Raw genomic sequence first — 21,164 nt, 5'->3', positions numbered from 1 at the left:
CCAATAGGAAAATGTTAAAATTACACAGGACACACTGCACTTTATTTCCCACTGTTTAATGCCATGATTATAACTTTAATTGTCCTCTTAAGGAGGAACCAATCCATACGCTGATGGTGTCATTAATCTACCAATCAGGCTATCAAAGCAAAAAACATGTCTTGCTCCAGTTTAGATAATATGATTAAAGACAGTCTGCTCAGAGTCAAATCCAACCTGTAGAATATATGTACTATATGGGACTATATGAACTGAACCATGTCTTTAAAGTCAAGTTTTGGAATATATCTTAATACTATCTTTTGTATCTACACTTTACTTCTACTTCACTACAATACATTACATTTGTTTTAAGTAATTTAAAGTTGTTTTTTCTAATAAATGGTTATACAAATCTGTAATTTCAACCTGTTTTCATTACAAATTGTTTTTTAATTGTTTTCACAGCATAATTATTTCCAAACTTCCCAAATAAAATCAAACCAAAATCTATGCAATATGCATTTACACAGCCAGAATTATCAACAAAAAAATAAGTGTATATTATATACAGTATTAATATATCCCTACAGTTTGTTGACAATAAAGCACAATTATTATCAGCCATGGTCTCAGCCCAACAACACGGTTTGCCAGTAGGTGGTGGTAATTCTCTTAAAGTCACTTACCTGAACTTTGCCTGCTGGGTGTTTGATTCACTGTTTAATTGTTATGAAAAGGGAGAAGGGATTACAGTGCCATTGAACTAACACATCCCATCTGACTTTATGTAAATGATGTTGAAAATATAGGCCTGAATCCCATAAAAAGGCATTAGATAAAGAAATAATAAATACCAATGCAGCATTTGTGAGGCAAAAACCAACAACAAACAACATTTTTTACATAATGTTTCCCTAACTCCAGACTTTAAACTGAGGGGGAAAGCTTGGGTAAAATGGGGGGAATGTTGGAGGAGACAAAGCATGAACAGTAATCATATACAAATATTATCATAGGGAATTCCTGCTGCTAATTCAATAAATGCACCACAGGAAGTGGACCAGACGCTTTGCATATTATGTTAACTTTTTTATTTCTTAAGTATTTCTATTACACTTGCTTGTATTTCCACACAATTTTCTTTTTACAGATCTGGTCCAAGACTGATTTTCACCAAGTTATTCTAAATGTATTGAGAGATACAGTATCAAGCTGAAAGAGCTCTTTAATCACCGTCTAAGTGACTTCATTAGATATTTTGCTTTTGTTCAGTCAGACAAGCTATCTTTTAAAATAATACAATCCCTGACTTTGTAATGGCGCTGTAATGTAATGTAATCCAAGTTTGCTCAAATATAACCCTTTAAAACTTTGTTTATTTTTTTAAATGGCAACACGGAGCTGAGAGGAAATTGTGGGATTCCTGGAAGCTGTATACAAAACCAGAGTTTTTAACTTGTCTTTTACCTACTGACACACAAGACAATGTCAATTGCATGCAGACTAAGTCTCAATACAATAGAACAGATAGAACAATAGCTTTATTCTTGGAAGCTGTAGACACACAAACAGGTGAGCATGACGGATGCACCTGTCCTATTTTCATGCCGCCAACACGATACTGTTTCTAATGTAAATTGCAGCAGGTGTCTCGAAAGTACCTGTTGATTCATGTTGAATTCATGTTGCACAACACAGAGAGTGGCTTAAGGCAGAGCCACAGGTATGTCTATGTTTTTTCATGTATTATAAATCCTGAATGATGAGGTGTAATATGTCTACGTAATGTGTTTAAAGGTGTAGTACCTTGTGCCAATATCAAGGATTGGAGGCTGATATCACTCATAAATTAGCAGGAACATTTTACAATGTAGCTCACTTATTACCACCCCTGAGATGCCCTTGAGCAGACTCTTAACCCTCCAACTTTCTCACTTCAAAGTTCATGTGAAATGCATGTTTGATACAGGAAATACAATCTTTTCATGGGAAATAGCACATCGTATCTTACATATATACTGTTCAAATATCTCACATGCATACACATGTGAATTTATCATATGAGAAAGGCTTTTTTACATGACATAATACAAGTAAAATTCTCCTTTTCACATGACTTTTCTTATATACAAATCTGCCAACACGATGTTAGTTGTCATGTGTGAAATGTACAAAAACGAAATGCCTATATGTGAATATTTTACATGATATGGTCTTGAATAAACACGTGATAGAAAGGATAGGCAGCACATACAAATGTTTCATGTGCTCTATTTTTTTAAAAGAGCTGTTAAAGGTGTTTATAGTATTCCTGTAAACGTAAGCCCTGCTCTGAGCGATACTTCTCATACAATAACAGAAGTACTGGTTAAGAGCAATATGTTATAACTGTTGGCCACATTACTGCAACACAACTGTGGGATCAGCTGCTCTTCTAAAGTCAAAGGTTTTCTTTTTGTAAACTTTTGGTATGTTGCATAATAGGTGAGAAACCAGACTAGAGTTATTGTAAATACTAAAGAGGTGGAGATGATTGCTTGAAGCTTTGCATAATTTGTGCTGGTTTGTAATTCTATATCATAACAGACATTGGAGTACATGTTCATACAATGTTAAACAAGGAAAGAGGTATGAAAGGATCTTAAAGACGCCTGAGGCTACATTTTGAAAACAATAACAGACGTGTGATACCCCTTTAATGCTACATAGAAGAGTATTTTCTGTGACACGTCGTCAGATAGCAGTGCCACATGAGCTTGTTGGGTCTTGCCCAGACGCTGGTATGTGAGGAGAGAGGATCACAGTAGCAAGGCTGAGGAAGGGGGCCACAAGTGAAAACATGGTGTTTGATGACAAAGATTATAGAGCAAGAGGTTTGTGGGTTTTTTGCACAACCTCTTCCTGGTTCTCATAGTTGATACAGAAGCCAAAGTCATAATATGTTCATAATTAAAGAATTGCCACCAATCAATAACATTAAACCTGCATTTATTGATTTCTGGCCACTTGGGGGCAGCACATCAGACACACACACGTTATCGCCTAAAACCCCCTAAAAAGAGCAGAAAAACGCTAACATGCTCCATAGGGCTGCGGAAAAGTGCAAACTCATGTGATCCAATATGAAAGAGCCCTTTTCACTTTGTGAAGAGACACTTGAAGTGTAGACAGTTTACACAACAAGTATAATCACTGTGTCATCCAGCATAGTGCATATTTGCTTCTCTCATCAAATCAGCTTTACATTTTTTGGCTGTCAGAAGTAGCATTATCCACTTAAGCTAAAAAACTAAGCTATACTGGTACATCATCAATCAATCAATGTTTATTTATATAGCCCAATATCACAAATGTTACATTTGTCTCAGTGGACTTCACAGTTTGTACAGAATATCAGTATGACAATACGACACCCTCTGTCCTTAGACCCTCACATCGTACAAGGAAAAACTTCCGGAGAAAACCCACAGTTTAAAGGGAAAAATGGGAGAAACCTCAGGGAGAGCAACAGAGGAGGGATCCCTCTCCCAGGACGGACAGACGTGCAATAGATGCCGTGTGTAAATCGAAAAGATAATACATTTACAACAAATAAAACAATTATGTTCAGGCTCAGGCCATTTATACGTAGATAGATTTGGTTTGCAGTTGAAAGAGATTATCCATTGTGACACATTTTAAAACATGACACATGGTAACTGCATTTATTGTTCAATCGTGTATTTTAAAGTTAAATAATGAATCCCAACCCTTCTACTGCTAGACTGCATGTAGCTTACAGCAGCTGAAACGCAAAGTAGGCCTTCAAAGAGGATCAAAGCTTCAAACCTTCAAGCTCTATGTGGGAGCATATTAGTCACTAAGTTAATTTGGTTTTCTCTGAAGTCCCCTTCACCTTGTTCAGCATCAACACACTATTTCTGGTTCCTCATGATAGAAACTAAACATATCTGTATCCTAGTCTAATAAGCATTCAGGTTTCCTTAGAAGTAGATGATGTCTCTCAGGAAACTAGCCCCTCCGTCACTCCATCTTACATGCACCACCTGATTAAAATATGTGACTTTTTTGTTGTTGTTTTAAACCAAAATGACTGCTATTTCCATTGAGACTATATGTGAGCAGAGTTGGTTACACTGAGGTGTCAGCACAATGTATTCCTGCATGGCGGGCGAATCCTTCCTTTGCCGCGTGATGTTTTTCTGCGTTCCTGAGGTCACCTGATGGACCGGGCTCAATGCAAGGCTGTGTGGCCAAATCATATTCAATGAAGAGTTATTCTAATTAAAAGCATCACGTCCCCTTTTCGGATATTGTGTGTCAGCAGCCCCTCTTGCCCACCTGCCGTAGACGGGAACCGGCCTGTAGCAGCATTTCCATACTGATGGAGAACAGAGATGGGGGGGCCATGCCAAAAACTGGAACATGTATGACTCTATTAGTGATATTGTATTATGTTTACTCCTACAGAGAGGTCACATTTATAGTCACAGTTTTGTAGTCTGTAGTCCGAGGTCAAGGTATGAAATCATGTGAACTCAAAACTACCAATTAATTCTCCCTCACCACTCTCATGTTGTCATTGTTGGGTATTTGTTTGTCTTTTGCTGCAAGAAAAACTCACTAACTTAAAACCAGCTATACCTGCCGAGCACCAAACATCAGAGAGTCACAGTAAACGACTAGCTGGAGAACATGGAGTAAGATATTTCCATCAGGGGAAAGTGCAGACCCAACTATGAGCTAAAAGACAGAGACAAAAACATGAGAGACTTCAAATGTATGAATGCATTGCTCTGTATCTATTGGATGTGCAAATAAGCAACTGTTTAAAGTTAATCACATCAATTTTAGGGGGATTATCTCTAGTCCACTTCTCCCAAATGTCTTAGATAGAACTGTGCATCTGAAATATACACAGAATAATTTAAAGTGTTCCTATATTGCAAATGTTTGTCAGTGTTTGTGAATACTGATACATTTCTAGGCTCACTTTCTGTAAGCTTTTTTCCCAAAGTTGCTGATCAAGCAGTGTGTGGGTCTCAGCTCACTGGGTAATAATGTAACTTGCCAGTGGAAATTTGGAAAGCATTTCTGAGAGATTGGCTTCGTTAAGTGAAGGGAAAGTCTTTAAATTCCTTCCTTCTCAGTCTTTTTCCATTGGCAAACAGGTATCCAGACAACAAAGACAACGTTAGGTTTGTAATTGGAGTATTTTTCCTGACACGAAAGACGATTATAGCTCCAAATGTAGGACACATGTCCTGCTGACACTAGATAAATCCCACCTCTTCTTTGGGTTCATATAAGCTTTAACTCCACTTCATTCATTCTGCATAGATTACATTTCTTTCAGAGAATTTCAGGGTAGCACAGTCCTTCTCTTTTCTCCTTTTTTTTATTAGAAGATTCTCTAATCTTTTTGGAGTCCATTGAGACTCGGTTGTGACTATCTGTATGTATTTGTTTTTACAACCTGTGAGTGAATACAGAGAGATATATTACACATTCAAAACCATGTCACAGCCCCTTCTCAAAGTTGTATATTTCTATGAGCTTAGCATTTCAAGCAAAGAACATGTTTACCTTCTCAGATCATTTGAATATCCGAGGCCTAAAGAACTGCAACTATCCAATAAATCACAAGTAAGAAAAGACAAGATAACCCTGTTGTTTTTTCTCCATGACCAACGTGTTACCTGTTTTGTAACATTTCACACTTATCTCTGGATATGTTGGGGGGTGCAGTCTACTGAGAGGGATATGTTTGTGATTTCATCAGTCATGTCTACTTAGATCAAAAAGTCCACATAGTGAAATAAAAGTCTTACACATTTAATTCTAGTTGTATACATCCTGTATTATACAATGTCATCATGTAGATCCACAGCATGTAATTACATTACCGTATGTGGTAACTCAAGAATTTCCTCCTATATCCATTTTTAAATCCAAGAAATGTCAGTAAAAATACATGTAGACAACAATCCTTGAGCCACTTGTTTTACTTTGCACTTGTTCATTTCTGCTGAGGCACTTGACCCGCCTGTGTGATGTACTGCAGGGCCATGAGTCTTTATGCGCTGAATATAGAAAAGCCACAACCGCACAATTATAGAGCACTAAGGGTGTTTCCAAACTAACCATAATATCCTTTTCCTCTTTTTTTGACAGTGCTTTACGATGTCTGCAAAGAACAGCTGGGTGTTAATTCTCTCACTCAATGACAGCTAAGACATTTATTTATTTTTGACAACTAATAATTTAATGTTGAACTTTTAGCAAAATTGAGACATTTTGCTGTTTTGGATGAGAATAACCACCAATTTTATCAACCTAAACTGTTGATTAAACTGTTGTAACTGTAAATAAAATCATAAATAATATTGCATTTTAGCATTTCCTGGAAAATGTTGCACAAGTATGGCAACTTGTCTTATTTTACTTTTAACACCACTACAAAAACATGACCAATTATCCAAAAATAAGACAAGTAATAAAAATGCTTGTCAAGAGATTGTGTGACAGTCAGTCAAACCGCAAGTAATTCACAAAACATATACAAACAAATGAGTGTATTTGGAAGATTTATTACATTCATTGCTTTGGTGTACCAACAGGAATTGAATATAAGACTCTGAATAAACTGTATGGAAAAAGAAATTGTATAAAATAGAACATCATCAATACTACAGTAAATACAGGGCATGTGTTGGTCAAATAAAATGTTCGAAAACATTTATTGGTGAAAAAAACACAACAAAGGAGAAACACACAGATTACAGCGGTTTACAATGTAAAACAAATAATGTGCAACAATTAGAACAAGTCAGTGGTGTCTCCGTGACATAATTATATTCTCCCAGCATAGTGTTGAAATCTAACCCTAACCACCCAAGAATAGCTATGCTAGGCATCTGTATGTAAACAAAGTATTGCCGTCACTACGCCTCTGCATGTCCTTGGCAGGGTTTGTAAATAAAGTTTCATGAGTTAATGTTGTTCGAGGCCTTGTCTCTTGTAACAAGGGTTATTTTTAATCAGATGAGTAGGAGTGCAATCAATAATAAGGTTTCTGTCACTGTCTCTGTACATTTTTGAGACATTTTTCTCACACAGCCTTGTTGTGTTTGTCCTCAAGAAGGCGAGGTCAAGCCTTATCACTACCAGCAACACATAATCTCTGTATGACAGCTGGATTCTAGGTCAACAACTTCCCCCAAAACAAAACAACCTCCTGAAATTACATTGACATATCACGTTTTTTCTAACAAAAAGAGAAACTGGGATATAATACAGTCTAAACAAAAGGGATGAGCTCATTTGTCTGCTTTGAGAAATAAACAAAACACAGCTGTATTGTAACAAAAAGGTCATTATTCTTAGTAAAGTCATCTGAAAGCTATTGTATTTCTGTCAGTCCTGGAAGAGGGATCCTCCCTGAGATTTATTTATTTTTCCCCATTAAATAATTTCCAATCCTTCTCCAAATCAAGGGTCAGAGGGTTTGTATTGTTCCATACAGATTGAAGATCCCAATGAAGGCACCTTTGTTACTTGATATGATGCAAGAAACCATCAGCGCTACACATTTTGAAAAAGGGAATTCGTCAGTAAAAAAAGGCTAATAGAGAAATTCAATTAAGGCACATACTCTGTAGTATTTCACTGCTAAGGCCAGGCAGAGAGGCATAGACTATGATTATCCATGTTAATATGAAGTAACCAACAATCACAGAATGACTGACTTTTCAGAGTCTTTTTCACCATCTAAAACGTCAGGCCGAGTGGACGGCGACGTAGAAGTTTTTGTGCTCCTCCCAGTAGTGCAGGTCACCTGAGAAGCTCCAGGAGCAGGCCAGGTCTTTGCTGGTTTTGACCGTGTGGACCACGCAGGCGCCGGGCAACTTCTCAAACAGGACCTCTGATACACTGACTGTGGTGACTTTCTTCTGACTCTGGATCAGCTGCTGGATGTGATTCTTGTCCACGGGCTCGGGCGAGGAGCTGTAGGACACCCAGACGTTGAGCTTCTCGTCTGATGAAGGGATCTGGAAGCGACTCTTCCCTGTGGGGCAGTGGTAATCCTTCTTGCTGGCGAACAGGCCTGAAGGGGACTTGAATACACGCACGGACCAGCCCACCCAGTCATACTTCTTCTTCAGTTTCTCTATGATGGCGTCAGCTAGCTGCTGGTTGGTTAGGTTTGACTCGTCACGCACCAAACGACAGCTATCACTCTCAGCCTGTTTGGGGAAGCTGACGATGCAGTCTTCGATCACGGCATTCATTTTAGTCTGGACAGTCTTCATCTTCTCACCCCAGTCTTTCAGAAGTGCGTCTTCCTCGTCGTATCCCTTCAGAGCGGCGTGGCCCAGAAGTGCGATGAGCCCGACGCAGAAGAGTTTCTTTAGTCTGGCGCAGAAGTCTTCAACCGGCCGGCGACTTTTCTCCTCGTAGTTCAGGGTGATCTCCAGCACAGATTCCCCAGAGAAGTTATCTCCCGTGACAGAGTTGTAGAGGGTGATAAGGTTTTTGTCACCGCCGGTCTTGGCAAAATGATCCAAGAAAAGCTTTTTCTTGACCTCCCTGAACTTGGGTTTGGCGTTGAGGATGTCCATGTACTTCCTGAACTGGTTAGTGATGTTCTCCTCTATTGGGAAATACACAGCATCCAATCCGCTCTTCTTGATCTCATCGTTGATCTGCTGAATCTCCTCTGATATCACCTCCAGATGATCTCGAACCTTCTGAAACTGCTCCTTCATGAACACAGCTTCTTTGCTTTCCACATTGTCCAGAGCCAGTCTAACAATTGGAGCAGCGATGGAGAAAATGGGGAAAAGGTCGCCGGCGATGCTGGCCACCACTTCAGCCCCCTGTTCAAAGACATCCATCACGGTCTCCACCATATCCTTCCTTTCCGCTACAAGCTTCTGTAGCTGGTTTGCCATCTTTGCTGTTGTCTCTTGGACTGATTCTGAGAACAAATATGGACAGGTTAGACATTTTCTGGTGTGATATTTACGCATGGAAACATCTTTTAAAAACAAACATACAGGTAAACACTGAACACAAATTAGTCAGAAAGTATCAGACATTTTAGTTTCACTGACAGAAAACAATGTTGGGTTTTCTAGATTTACTTACCGTTTGTTTCAGTGTTGTTGGATTACGGCCTGCTCCTTTGCTCCGCTTACAACACAGCAAAACTGATAAGGAAAGAGAGAAACAGCCAAGTGAGCTTCAGAGCTGGCGGCTGGCCACACCCAGTGAGAAATGAGTCAACAATGCAGAGGGAATTCAGCCGTGACGAATGGCCAATAAGGGTTGAACTGTTTGTTTGTTATTTGTGTGTTTACTTTTGGAAAATCAACAAGTTTCATTGAAAGGCTTAATGATTATTTTAGGTTTACATTGTGATAATTAGATGAGTAACTCTTACTTCAACAATCAATTTACCATTTCTCTCAGTACAGTGTGACTTGTTGAAATGGGACAAGGAGTAGTTTTAATGAGCTCACCTATGATATAGACAGCATGCAATGACAGTATACATTAAGATGTCTGGAAAACACTAAAGCATGTGCCTGAAATAATGAATTATATTATCTCCCCTAAATGTTGCCAGACTGTCCAAAAAAATATAATATATAATATAAGTATTAGTTTTTGGGAAACACACTTTCTTGCCTAAAGTTAAATAAGCAAATCAAGCCCACTCTTATATCTATATCTCAAATATGTCTGCATGGAAACCTCTTATAAGTCGGTCTGTAAATAAGTCAGCTACATTTTCACCCAGGTGGTAAATCATTTACTCTCACATAATAATACAAATGATTAAGATGTAAGTACATATGCTAGGCATTATTGATATAATATAAACTAATTCCTGCTGTGCACTTTAAGCCTAGACTTGAAAAAAGGGGGCCACTGGATTTGGAAAATCCTGTTAAACACAAATAGTTTCTTTCAAGGCCAGGAAACAGAGAAAAGGCTGACTGTGAGAGCAACCCAGATGGATTGTCTAGGCATGTTCAGACATATCCCATTTTTGCTCTTCTGGTAATGTTTAATTTTGCTGCAAAATGATGACCACATACTCTGTCTCACAATGACTGTCTATGCAACAGCTCAAGGTGATGAAGCTGGCCTCACATTTATAATCAGGATTCTGGCCTTCAGTTGAAAAAATATTTGTGGCTAACGGCGAAGCAGCAGTGCTGCAGCCCAGTCAATAATAGAGCAGCAGGCGTGGGAAGTGATTAATGTAAGAGGTTAAACTTGCTGGGCAAGGGTGCGTTTTCCAGTGAAACTCAGCAAGTAACCAGGGCAACAAGACAATGGAAAATAATCTGTCAGCTTGTTGTCTCTCTGCTGAGGTCTGCTCTGCAGGGTTTATTTAGCTAGACTGCAGAAGATTGCAGAGAGAAGATGGCACTCATTTTGTCAACCTGATGCATTAAACACCTGCATACCATGAATACTGTGGAAAAAGTACAATACTAGTATGTCATATCTACATGATGTCCTTGTAAGACTTGAGAACAGAACAGGAAATCCAGGCAGGATGTCGGAACATTTACAGTTACTGTATCTTATTTGATTTGACCGTGCTAAAATTGTGATTCCTGTTTCCTACTGATGTATCTTTTTCTAGGGTCCCAGGGGTCATGTAACTGCAGTCTGAGTGCATGTGAAGCACCCTCACACACACACAATTCAAACACAAAAGTGCTTGAAGAAATCGCATTTTCAGAGACAGAGAGCTGGGAGGGCAACTCTCACCATAGAGGATACAGTATGAATGCCAGGCTGCAGAGAAGAATAACATGTCTGTTTTTTTGCAACGATTTCCACTTAAATTCAGTGATACACAGAAGCAGAAATGTTAATTTATATATCAAGTACTTTACTTCAAATTTGAGATACCTTCATATTTCCATGTTATACTACGCTGTACAACATTTAAGTGGGAAACATTGACACATTGGTTTAATTTACGACTTAATAAATTCTGTTCAAAGGCCCAATGGATTAATGTATTTTACAAAAAAAGAAAAGATTACAGAAAAGTAAACAAAAGAAGAAAGCAGATTTGTTTAGAATAGCTTTGTTTTTTGTCTTCCCTACCCCTTTAATAATCTCCAGACACCTCAGACTAATTTTGTAACCTTATAGTTTGGAAACCACTGGCCTACTAATGTAAAAGCAGTTTAAAATAGCTCAAAATTGACCTACTATTGTAAAATACTCGACATCGATGCATCTCTGATCTGGTCATGTTAACACTTTTTACTTTGGATATACCCATACCCTAAGTACATTTACAGACATTAACTTTAGCTTAAAGTACTGACTTATGGCTAAGTAACACTCTTAATGCTGGACTTTTACTATCACAGTGTGGCGTTTGCTGTATTCTTACAAAGGTTAGTAGAATAGGCAACGTCCACTGAATTGTTTCTTGATATTTTTTATTATAAGGCTATATCAGCAATTGTTATAATGATTCAAAACAAAACATAGCATACCGAAGTGTATTGATCTGAGTGTATCTACTTCAAACAGACACACATAATGTCTCTTAAGAGCTGAGCTGATTCATGTTTCATTTATGTTATGTGGCAGAGCTTCCTCTGAACACAGATGACCAACCCCTCAGCTGGCCACTGAGAGACGAGCTAAGCGCTCTGTTAATGCTCCCTCTTAATGGAAAAGTATCGATCAGTCCGTGTACGAGGCCTCTAATTGTATCATTTTACAGCCGAGGGACAGAGTGCCAAACAAACATCGCAGGTTAACACCACAGATACGTTGTTTTTTTGTTACAGCGCAACACAACGCCTTGTAAGTTTGACACTTCCTGGAAAAAGTGAAGCGGTGGCACCAGATCTGGCAACCAACGCCCAGAAAATCGAAACTTCTTTTTTGTTTAAACTGCATTTAAAAGTGCAGATTCATCTAATGGCCCACTTCACTTTATTAAATCAAAGCTACGTTGACAAAATACCCGTATTGGACGTGTTTTAACGGCACTCCAGTGTGTTTAAAGAGGGGGGGGGGGGAAGCTCGATTATGTAACGAGTCTGAAATGGAGTCGATGAAGCTGAATCGATCATTTCATATTAAAGTGTTTTACCACTACCACCACAGTTAACCTATGTAAGCCTGTCAACTATAAAGCATTTGGAACAGAAATGGACTCACCTCATAAAGTTTGCGGAAGAAATACCCTAACTTCCAGAGTTTGTTTGTCTTCCTATTGGTCATGTGGCTCTCAAGTTACAGAGCAAAGGCACACCCAGAAGAAAAAAAACGTGGGTGTTGGAGGTAAAAAAAAAAAAGGTTGTGAGCATAATAGGTTGTTGATGTGGTGATATTATTACAAATCTACCTCCACCCATTTGGTACACAATGGCATGGTAATAAAGCATTATTACTGTTGAAGGAGATTCGTTCTGAGTAGAAATACTGTCAGCAGAACAATGCACTTCATCAGTCATGACTTTTCAATATTTATAATAGTTTTTAAGTACTTTAAAATAGCTGAGTAATAATGACCAATGATGACAAAACCATTCATATATTTTTGTTTATTACAAATTAAAGTAAAAATATACACAATTCTCTTGATTAAGTGATTGTATAATAAGGATTTTGGACGTTTGCCCTGCAGCCATGAATTGCATTAAAAGCAGCAAGAAACTTTGAATTGATTTAATTTTATACACATTTATATCGAGGAGTAGGCGATAATATCAATATAATCAATTACTGTAGTACATGTCATTCATTTATTTGTGATATAAAGTATATGCCTAGGTGGTGCACATTCTGGAAAATCAATTGAGAAACAAAACATAACAACAAAATCTCAAATTAAGTTTAAATGACTTCTTCTGATTCGTCTCACTAACATGTCTGTTTGCTATATATGAAGCTCCAGCCAGGAGGCGTTTATCTAAGCTTAGAGTAATATCTTGTTTGTTTAATTGTATAAGAAAACAAAGTGTACTTTGGTGTTTTACAGGAGGTTTTGTGTCAAGATCCGGGATGTCACCCACCAAGAAATACTCCTGTAGATATTCTGTAAATTAACATTCCTAGACTTCCTGTTTCTAGTCTTTTTTCTAATTTGAGTTTATTGCGTCCTGGCTATAGTATTTTATCTTACAGACAGACAACAGTGGTATCAATCTTGTTATTTTACTCTTGACAGGAAGTAAGTGAGTGTTTTTCCCAGGATGTAAAAGTATTCCTTTAAATGTTGAGTTTCAAAGAACATTTTTGACATCAGAATCCGAAGTTGAGAAAACGGCATCAACTCACAGTCCATTCACTTATTCTACAGCTTTCAAAGGCAAATAATAAACTGTAAAGCTCAAAATAACCCAAATGGACAAGGCATCACATTAATGCAAAATCAAATCAAATCACGCCATAAAGTAGTCCTGCTAATCCGTTTACAATATTGCCCTCAATGGTATGAATCAATCCAATAAACTCATGGCAAAGTTTCTTGAAGCTATTTGACTAATTTCTCATATCGCCCAATCCTAGCATCAAATTAGGGACAGTATCACATTTTATGACATTAAGTCAAAGCTGGCATGGAGATATACGGCCCTGAAGCTGCTGTATCAACAGATTAAAGATTTATGTAAAATAATAGAAATTGATAGGAGTAAGACAATGAATCACACATCACCGGGCAGATTATGCATCAACACAGACAATATTTATGAATCCATTTCTATATTTAATGGAGAGATTTTCAGGGCTCTGGTAGACATTCATGAATTTATGTATAGCTAATTTCTTCCTGTTTGCAGGCGGCTACACTTTATGTTTCTCTGTGAGCCTACTCAGAGTGGATACACAGGTAGGCCCTTTTGTGTTTCCCATAGTAGTAACAGTCCTCATGGAAGTTGTTGGACTGCACCACCTCTTTGTAATGGCTGACAGCATGGACCAGGTAGTTGGGAAAGCTCTTGTTCAACGCCAGAGCCACTGCCATCATGTTCCCCTTCATCTTCTGACTCTCAATCTGCTCCAGGATCTGACCCTTGTTAATGGGCTTGGGGTCAACACAGAAAGAGACCACCACTTTAATCTTGGTCTTGGTCAAAATGTCAAACCAGTTGGCTCCTCCGCTTCCATGGCATTTCTTTCCTGCCAGCCAGTTGAAAAAGAAAATGCGCTCCCTGTTGCTGAAAGCCCTGACGGACCAGTTCACCCAGTCGTATTTCTTAACAAGCGAATCCAGAAGGGATTTGGTGAAGTCCTGGTTGACGGTGCCGGGATTCTCAAGAAGCTTGTGCTCAATGTCCATTTTGGCTTGATCTGCAAAGTTCTCTGTACACTCATCGACAGCCGCTTTCATTCGTTTCTCGACATCCTCCATCCTTCCCTGCCACTTCTTCACCATATCCTCCCCCACCACCCCTTCCTTGAGGGCAGAATGGCCCATGATGGAGATAATGCCGACCACAAAAAGCTTCTTCAGCCGGGCGCAGAAATCCTCAACTGCCCTTCTGCTTCTCTGCTCTATGGCGACTACTGTCTCCAGCATCGGGTCTCCTGCTGTGCTCTCCCCAATGACGGCATTGTAGAGGGCGTCCATGTTCAAGTCGGAATCGGTGTTCTCGTAATGGCTGATGAACTTCTCCATCTTCTTCTCCTTGAACTTTGGCTTGGCATTGACAAAGTCTTGGAACTTTTCATACTGGCTGAGCATCTGCGCCTCACGGTCGAAGTTCTGCTTGTTCAGTGACGTCTTCTGCAGCTCCAGGGCAATTTGATCAATCTCATCCTGGATTCCCTCAAGTTGCTGGTTGACCATTTCGAACTGCTGAGTCAGGTAGCGAGCCTCCTTGCTGTCCGGGTTGCTGAGTATCTCGGCTGAGGCCATGAACACAGCCTCTAAGATGGGGTGAAGCTGGCCAACAGTGGCAGCGAGCACCTCAGAGGCTTGCCCCATGATCTCCACACCTTTCTCGATCTTGTCCCTGTTCTGGACGAGCCAATCTGCCACATTGTTCATCTTTGTTTTATGTATTTCACACTTACTAATTTAAAATGGTTCCCACTTCCAGAGGCTTTGCTTGTGTCTGAAAGAAGAAGAAAAATGAAACCCTTGTAAAGTTCATTTCAGTGTGAAGACATTTCAGTAAAAAATGAACGCACTCCTTTTTCTTTTTTTCAGTCAGAGTTGGCAATGAAACCATAAACCACTGACAATAAGTCATTTTTTTCTCACAGGCCTTTTTCCTGAGAAACAAAACCCTATCATAAAGCAAACGGCAGGTCATGTCTGCACATGTAGGCATCCAGTTTCATGCCGCACCCTCAGAGCCTCAGCTAATGACAGGGACTCGTTTTTAAGCCTTGGTGCCATTGACACATAGGCTATCAGAAAAAAGCTAATGAAAGTACAAATGAGACACACATGGATGGCAATTCAGAACAAATATCATGAATTATGATGTGAGTATTGTGCAACACTGCAGAACTGGCCCTTTGGGATGTTAGTTTTGTGCTGCTCTAACAATAGCCAAGTCCCAAAGCAAACACAGATGTTCACATCATGGTAAAAGAGGGTGTTTTACTTTGGTAACGACAGTATGATTTTCGATGTAAAATACACAAGAGAGATGATCTAACCAATCTCTCGTTCCCTGAAGCCAATATCCAGTTTAGAAAAAGGCACACCCAGGTCTGAGAGAGCAAGAAATCCCCTTTAATGCACTTGTTCAATAAAGCAATCGCACTTCCTTAATTATCACAGCCCCGTAATTAAAATCACATACAAATCTGTAAGAGGTTATTGTATGAGAACAATATACAAATATAGGTTTACATGTGTAACCACAGAAAACAGGCTCACCAATAATTGCTGCAGTGATGAGATCAGTGGTGTCCTTTTACAGCCTTTCCTATCACTGCACTCGTTACGTTTAATTTATTCAGCCACATACCATCAGTGCTTTTATAATATTTCTACATTTCTGTGTGATAGAAAACAAAAGTGCACTGTTTAAATTAAAATTTGTAATCATATAAAATAATTAAATTCCATTCTAATTTAAATAAAAAACAAATAACAATGAAATAAATACTTACTGAGTAATTATCTTGGTTTGTGTTTGAAAATATCTTCAGAAAATGTGTAAAGTTTGTCGTCTTTTAGCAAAGAAAGTTGAATATATTTTGTGAAAGGAAAAAGGCGAGTCCTACACAGCACTTGATCAAACACTGGTCTCACTTTTCAATGTGATATGCTGTGCTATAGAGCTACAGAGCTTACATAGAAAACCACATCCGCAGAGCCTTAACAAGACCACATACTCCAAAGGATTCATCTCCACTTCTTGAACATCACTTAGATTTGAACTGTTTTGGTTGAAAACATTTAACTTTTAAGGAAATACAAGACTTTTTTAAAGAAAAAAAGTAAAATTAATTTCTTCAAAGATTCGGTTTTGACAATGGTGAGATAAGCTAAACAACAACACTACATATTGAGGGTTTTTGTTTCCTCCATTCTCTCTTTTTCTTGCTTTCCTAGTCTATTATTCTTTTCCCACTCTTTTTGAACCTTTAATTGGACATTTAAAATGATGGTAAAGTGGTAAAAGTTGATGATGGAGATGCTGAACAAAGAATTAGAGCAATTAAAATGTAAAAACTCACCTTTCTAGCAAAATATCCAGTGGGCTACAGTCCAGTTATTCAGTAGTCCAGCTGTGCCTGTGAGCACCAGCCTCTTTGGGATGCATATATAGACTCCCTACCTCTCTCCCTCCCTCCCTCCCTCCTTCTCTCTCCCTTTCTCTCCCAGTGTCTGCCTGTCTCTCTCTCGTCACTCCCCCTTTGGAACTCCTCCATCCCGTTTCAGCATTCCTCAGAAAACCCACTCAGAGGGATGGGGGGCCGGCACTGACGGAGATAACATCCCGTAAACACTCCACCATGCAGGCACACCATGCACCCTGGGAAAATTAAGGGAAAAAAGTGTTTTTTGTGTATATGTGTGTGTGCCTGTTTGTGTATGTGTGTGTAAAAGAGACAGACAGAGAAAGAGTGAGAAAGAGATATAAAAAGGAGAGCAGGCGCAGTAGGGTTCACTAGAGCGGCCGTCGAGGACAAAACCCCTCTTGTTGTGGCTTGAACGAGGTTGCCATGGTCACTGCAGTGGGTCCTCTAACTTCGTGACACTGTGCTCAAACAAGTTGGGATTCACAGGAAGTTAGTACCCTAAATAACTAAATGAACCATTACTTAGCAGGCTAAGATCGGTTGTTGAAGCTATTCTTTTGTAAATGCTGACCTACTTTACTATGAAATTGATTATTGGGGATGCAAAGCTATTGGTTGTTGGAATCAAGCATTGCAAAAAGGGATGTCATTTTCCCTGCAGGGGCAGCGCTCAGTCAGTCACAGTGCCGCCCAGTGAAAGACAGTCTGTGTTTCCCAGTACACACCATGACAGTCAGAGCTCACTCAAGGCCTTTGTGTTGTATGATGCAGCCCGATGTCACTGTCAGCCATCCCCTTAAATGGATCATAAAGGGGCGGGAACAGGAAGAGGAGGGAAGGATGTGTGCTACAAATTGATACTGGTCAGCCAGGCAGAGGAGGGTCAGGCGAGCACGTCCGCCACCGCCTTGTTCCTGTGTCGTCCCTCTGTCAGATCTCACACTTGTTTAACCATCAGAAAGTAGAAATGAGCTTTCGCAGGGACTCAACAGTATGTGGCGTGATGGGTGGTACAGCCGACGCAGGGAAACACACACTGTAAAGGCCTCAGTGTAACATCACTCAGTAGGGAGGACCTTTCTTCCTCTCTGGTGTTGTGTGTTTGTTGAATTTCTTTATATTGGCAGTACAAATTATCTGAAAACACACACAGCTTTTAACCAAACAAACAACACAGTCTTTAGAAGCTCTGGCTGCAGCATCAACGGAAAAGTGTTTCATTTATAGAAAAAATTTGCCTTTGTTGTTTCATGCTCACCAGGTGGAAACATGGTTGAAATATTTGCGATAATGACATCCAGCTGAGTTTGTTTGCCTTCTGCTGTTTTGTCTGGCTTTACTCAGCATGCATCCACTCAGCATGTTGGGCAAGCTGAACTGATCGTTCATGGTTTTGTGTAATCCAGAGTTGCTTGGAGGTATTTGTTTCAACCTTTTACTGCTTTCATTTAATAGGATAGAGTTGGCATTAATATTTCAAGTATCATGATCTTCATTTCCGAACAAAATCCCTCATATAATAAAGAAAACATGCTTTTAAGTACTATAATAAAATGTCCTGGTGTAACTTTAAATCCTTGCTGATGATTAATGTGTTCATGAACAACAAAAAGGAAGTGAAAAGTCATGAGATTCATGAGAGTCAGCTGCATCATGAGTCTCCTTTCTCTAAAATAAGAAAAACAAGCTTTTTTGTTCCTTTTATATACATTTTTCTCTATAAATCTATAGTATTTAGGCCAAGAGGTTGTGCCATCTTTGTTGTTGGTGTCTGAAAGCTAAAATTATAAATAACTTCCTGGTCCGAGGAAGCAATCTACCACATTTAATCTTTTGACCTTGTCCAATGGCTAGTGTTTCCCCCTCACCACAAGATGTCTCCTCAGCTCAGGAAAAGCCCCCGGTGGCTCATCCTCTCACAGAACATACGCAGCATCTTCTGGGAAGGATCGGTGTTTGAAAACGTCAATGGCACTAATTGAGACCCGAGAGAAAGCACTCACATATAAGAGGAGATTTGTATTATTAATAAGCTCAGATAATAAAAGCTATTTCACACAAAAGGGATGCAGAGACATTTTCACAGGGCAGAACTTCACAAAACACAAAGATGTTAAGCCTGAAATACAAGACTTCATTTTGGCAGAGCTTTAAACAAAGCCAATAAAAAATGTTGACAAGCTGCCTAGACAAGGATATAATGCCAAATACTCAATTGCACAAACTGTACACCCTTCTTAGTTTTGTTTGGTCTAAAGTACGCTGTTATCTAAACAGGCAGTGCAAAACAATTACTGTAAGATACTTTTGTCACACACACATTTCTGTGAGCACATATGACTTTATAAGTCATATGTGCTCTGATTTTCTCCACACCTCAGTATCACATCAGTGCAGTGAAATGTTGCTTCATAGGGAGAAAGTTATTGGGAAAGATGGGATTAAGCACCAGTCATGCAGGATTTGACTTTCGTGGGAAAATAAATGTGGGCAGTTTCTTTACACACAGCTGAGCGTTCAAAAGGAAACATTCTCCTTTTGATGGATGGTTGATTGTGAAATATTGCCAGAGGCCCAAACAGCAGATACAAAGTTGGTGCATGCCCAATTTCACCTATTAATAGCTCCCTAGAAACGGCTTTCATTTGAATAGAAGTAAGGGGTGTGTTCACAAGTACTTCATGCAATAAGAACAAAAGATATCCAGATGAAGAATTGCTGAGGTGTTTAAAACTAATGAGATAACATCACTGCAGCGTGTGGATATCATTTTATAATCTCATAGCAAGCTTTTTGGAAAGATAAATACCTCTTCAGTTTGTCCAAAATGTGTCTTCAAAGAGTACATCTGTGGCATCCTTTTCCTTTTGAGGTTGTGAATATACAATGAATTTATTTCTGCTTTCGCTGCCACACTGTGTGATTTTGTGAAGGTGAACATTGCAGGCATTACAGGGTCAGAACTCATTCATTCGATATCAGCATCAAGAAGACATTTCATATGCAAAACAAATAATTATTGGAGTCATATAGCCCATTAAACCCTGAGATTAAAAGGTTGTCTGTAAATGTTGTCTACATATTGTAGTGGGATGCATGCAGAACACATTTGAAGGTGGTTGGACTCGAATTGTGATCAGACTAGTCAGGAGCAGGGGCGGATCTACGGGGGGGCAGCTGCCCCCCCACTGTAGAGCCTTGCCCCCCCCCAGCTGCCCCCCTAACTTTTGTTTCCCTAAAACTGTACTAAAACAAACCTACACTATTTCCACAAGCTTCTCAAGCAACAAAACAAGCATTACATTAGTTAAAAGTGAATCATTTTAAATATCATTTTAGGCCCGTTAAAAACGCAGCTACGGCCCTGCATTAAACTGCGGAGCGGCGTTCACACAGACCGCGGCTCACAGAGCTGCAGAGAGGGAGCGAGCTGTCCCAGCACCTATGGATCAGCTTCCCCTGGGAGGATTTCCTTTCCACTAGTTTTGTTTTTACTAAGGACGAGAGCTTGAAACTAAATATTAATAAAACGCTGCCGTTTGAATCGATAGCGTTTAACAGACGGGCGCTGTTTGGGGCGTTACGTTACAAAATACTACGCAGACAGCGTTAGCTGGGAGATCGATCACTTTGCTAAACTACGCGGTAGCCTACTATTAAATCCACGTAAACTAAACATCACAGCCATGAGGCCAGATCAATGAAACCAGGATACATCCTTTACTGTAAAAACTGGATCCAAACACAGCTGCCTGTGTGCGCTTGATCAATACTTTCTGATGTTATATGATATGCTACATATTAGCTAGGTTACATGGCCCTAACGCGTAAAGTTATACAAGCATTTGTACCAGTGCTTTTCACAAGTAGACTCTTGCAGGCCAGAGTATAGGAGTGATTCAACAACAACACAAAGACATATGAGAAGTGATCAGGACGAACAGAAAGAGGAAAAGGAAAAGAGAGATGAAGAGACCAGGAGGGTCAGAGCAGGAGGAAGAGGAGGAGATGAAGAGACCAGGAGGGTCAGAGCAGGAGGAGGAGATGAAGACATTAGTGAAGCAGAATAAATGTATGTTAGGAATAAAGATGAAGTATCAGAAAGAGGGACAGAGGCAGGGATCAGGAGGCAGATGAAACTCCAGCTGGACCACATGGTATGTTCTTATTCTCCTTACATATTCCATCACAGCAGCACAATCTAGCAGCTCTTAGTATTGACAAATATTGATTGAAATGTGTTGCTGCACAGGTCACCTTCAGCTCTCTGAAGAGATGGGTGATGTCATTTGTGTACTTAATTATAAATTGAAATGTTGAGTTTGTCAATCTTAATCTGAAAATAAAAAACTGAAATATAGGTAAGAGAAGAAACTGACACTTTTGTGATGTAATTCCCTCAATGCAGATCACACATG

At 39.4% G+C, this 21,164-nt stretch overlaps 1 protein-coding gene across 4 annotated transcripts; it reads right to left on the bottom strand.

Annotated features, from left to right (window-relative positions):
* Window positions 1-6,552: 6,552 nt before the first annotated feature.
* Window positions 6,553-16,808, bottom strand: LOC117543247 (protein rapunzel-like). 4 transcript variants are annotated; one of them, XM_034211397.1, is made up of 3 exons: window positions 16,681-16,757; window positions 9,133-9,194; window positions 6,553-8,962 (listed from the first exon to the last, which is right to left on the bottom strand). In XM_034211397.1, the coding sequence occupies exon 3, from the start codon at window positions 8,934-8,936 to the stop codon at window positions 7,761-7,763; it is 1,176 nt and encodes a 391-aa protein (XP_034067288.1). In that variant the 5' UTR covers window positions 8,937-8,962; window positions 9,133-9,194; window positions 16,681-16,757; the 3' UTR covers window positions 6,553-7,760. The 4 variants fall into 4 exon arrangements, with proteins under 4 accessions (XP_034067288.1, XP_034067286.1, XP_034067287.1 ...); XM_034211395.1 differs by lacking the exon at window positions 16,681-16,757 and adding an exon at window positions 12,196-12,295; XM_034211396.1 differs by lacking the exon at window positions 16,681-16,757 and adding an exon at window positions 12,196-12,214 and having other exon boundaries at window positions 9,133-9,234.
* Between the last annotated feature and the right edge of the window lie 4,356 nt (window positions 16,809-21,164).

Source organism: Gymnodraco acuticeps, unplaced genomic scaffold (assembly GCF_902827175.1).
Source record: "Gymnodraco acuticeps unplaced genomic scaffold, fGymAcu1.1, whole genome shotgun sequence".
Classification (NCBI taxonomy): Eukaryota; Metazoa; Chordata; class Actinopteri; order Perciformes; family Bathydraconidae; genus Gymnodraco; species Gymnodraco acuticeps.
This window is presented reverse-complemented; position numbering and strand designations above follow the sequence as displayed.